Genomic DNA, 2,467 nt, shown 5'->3' with positions numbered 1-2,467 from the left:
TGCTTTCTCCACGTGCTGCACCGAGCTGGTGGACAGATGGGAGAGTAAACTACTGGCTGCAGGTTGTGAGGGGTCGGTCGAACTCGACGTCTCCCAGGAGTTCCCGGTCCTCACCGGAGACGTGATCACCCGCACATCGTTCGGTAGCAGCTTCACCGAAGGAAGAAGAATCTTCGAGCTTCAAGTAGACCAGGCAAAGAGACTTATGAAGCTCCTCCAGTATTTGTACATCCCGGGCTTCTTGTAAGCACACTATTCTCCCAACTACTCCACCTTTCTAGTTTTTTGTTAGTCAACCCATTGCACATGGACCGTGCTAGTATTTTCCGGAAGCAAATATTCTACTTTGAACAAAAACCACAACACTTATTTTGAATCCGAGGGAGGGAGTACTTTTTTGCGAGGATTAATCAATTAAAGTAAGCCCTTTGATGCGACGTGTTATTTTTTTTTATAAAAGGAGGATGACCGCCGGCCTCTACATCTGGGAGATGTATGCGGCCACTTTATTGATTATTCTCGACGACCTTACAAAGTATTACAACAATATGCCTGAATCTGCCATCTTGGCAACATATGTCACTACTCCTATCCATATGATGAGGGATGCTAGCTGGGCCAAATACCCAGACCACTCACCTAAACCTATCATCAAAAGCCGGAAGCCCCAACTGAACCACATACCGGGTCTGGGGCACAAACCGGTTTGACACACTCACATGTGTCGTCGCCGTCATCTTCCACAGGTCCGTCTTCAGAGCAGATATTAAGGCTTCTACCTTGTCAGGCCACTCAGCCATCGATGCCACCATGACGCCACACAGCCACCTCCTCCTGCGCGAGTTCATCTACACGCATCGGGCGCCAAGTCTCCGCTGTGCCACGCCGCTGAGATCCGCCGTCTTTGATGCGGAGGAGGAAACACCGCTCCACCTCTGGGCGCATCATCGGCCACCTGCCGCGCTGTCGTGCAAGTCCAGCTCCGGGAAAGCATGCAGGAAATCACGATCTTCAAGACGACGCCCTCAGTAGGGGAAGCGACGTATCAAGCCATCGTCTGGTCTTGCACCGCAGGTCCTGGGCTTTCACCCGAAGAAAGGGACCCGAGAGCGGAGGAGGTCGGAGAGCTCCACAACGGCCCCCAGGAGGAGAGCGACATCCGCAGACACCGCGCCGTCGGCTTTCGCCCGGAGCAACCCTATTTTTTTGTGAAACACCGTCGAAACATAAGTATTGGATCGAATATCGGGCTTCCAAGCAACCCCTAAGAGCATCTCCAATAGCTGCCCAAAATAGGGCACTAAAAAACTAATTGAGGGCACGAAAAAGTGAGTTTTATTGCACCAGCTTTTTTTCTCTCTAACAACTGCCCTTAAATAGGGCACTAGAAGTGCATACATGTTGAAATATATTGAAACAAATAATACCAAACCAAATGAATCAAAAACAAACAAAACACAAATAGTACAAACATCAAATTCATTAATCCACAACATCAAATTATTACATAGTTTAGTAATCCATAACATAAAATTCAATGCAAATTGTTCATCACAAGTGGCAACAAACACAGAGATAAAACTATTGGTCTTGTTGCCCACGGCATGCTCACCACTCCTCGATGATATATTTTTGAAGATCTTCGTGTGTATCGGAATCTCGAATGTCAAGCTACACCTCAAGAAAGTGTCGGCTTCGCTCTTCCCATTCTACATGTCTGCATCGGTTGTCTCATGAGCTCATAGAAGGCGTAATCCAAATATTTGCCACACACTCATTCTCAATGATCATGTTGTGCATGATCAAGCCGGCTGTGATGATGTACCAAAGGATATCTTGATACCAAAACCTAGTCGGTCCTCGCACAATAGAAAATTGGGCTTGCAAAAACTCAAAAGCCCTCTCCACATCTTTCTTAGCAGCCGCTTGAGCATTATGGAAGTAGAGTTCTTTATTACCTTGGGGGCTTGAAATTGGTTTCGCAAAAGTAGCCCACTTCGGATATATCCCATCTGCAAGGTAGTAGCCCATGTTGTATGTGCGGCCATTTGCTTCGAACTCCACTAGTGGTGATTCCCCATTGGCTAACTTTGCAAAGAGAGGTGATGCTGGAGAAAATTGATGTCATTGCAAGATCCAGGCATCCCAAAATACACATGCCAAATCCATGTCTCCTAATCGACAACGGCCTCAAGAATTATGGTGGCATCTTTCTTGTGTCCTTTGAACTACCATGCCATGCTATAGAGAGAAGTTCTCTGACTTCCAGTGCATGCAATCAGTGGATCCAAGCAAACCTGGAAACTCAAAGGCTTTGTTCATCTCCAAAAGCATCGACGTGCCTTCAGCATTGGGTGCTCTCAAATACTCTACCCTAAACACTTCAACCACCGCCTTTGCAAATTTCTCGACATAAAAGATTAAAGTACTCTCTCCCATTGGTAAGTTATCATCAACAAAATCTGCT

General features: G+C 46.7%; 1 protein-coding gene across 1 annotated transcript; it reads left to right on the top strand.

Moving 5' to 3' along the window:
* The first annotated feature begins 6 nt into the window (after positions 1–6).
* LOC123177157 (uncharacterized) lies at positions 7–1,458 on the top strand. The gene is made up of 2 exons (XM_044591058.1): positions 7–243; positions 747–1,458. The coding sequence occupies exons 1-2, from the start codon at positions 206–208 to the stop codon at positions 1,030–1,032; spliced, it is 324 nt and encodes a 107-aa protein (XP_044446993.1). The 5' UTR covers positions 7–205; the 3' UTR covers positions 1,033–1,458.
* The last annotated feature ends 1,009 nt before the right edge of the window (positions 1,459–2,467 follow it).

Source organism: Triticum aestivum, unplaced genomic scaffold (assembly GCF_018294505.1).
Source record: "Triticum aestivum cultivar Chinese Spring unplaced genomic scaffold, IWGSC CS RefSeq v2.1 scaffold88340, whole genome shotgun sequence".
NCBI classification, from domain to species: domain Eukaryota; kingdom Viridiplantae; phylum Streptophyta; class Magnoliopsida; order Poales; family Poaceae; genus Triticum; species Triticum aestivum.
Note: the sequence above shows the minus strand (reverse complement) of the source record. Positions and strands in the feature narration are given on the sequence as shown.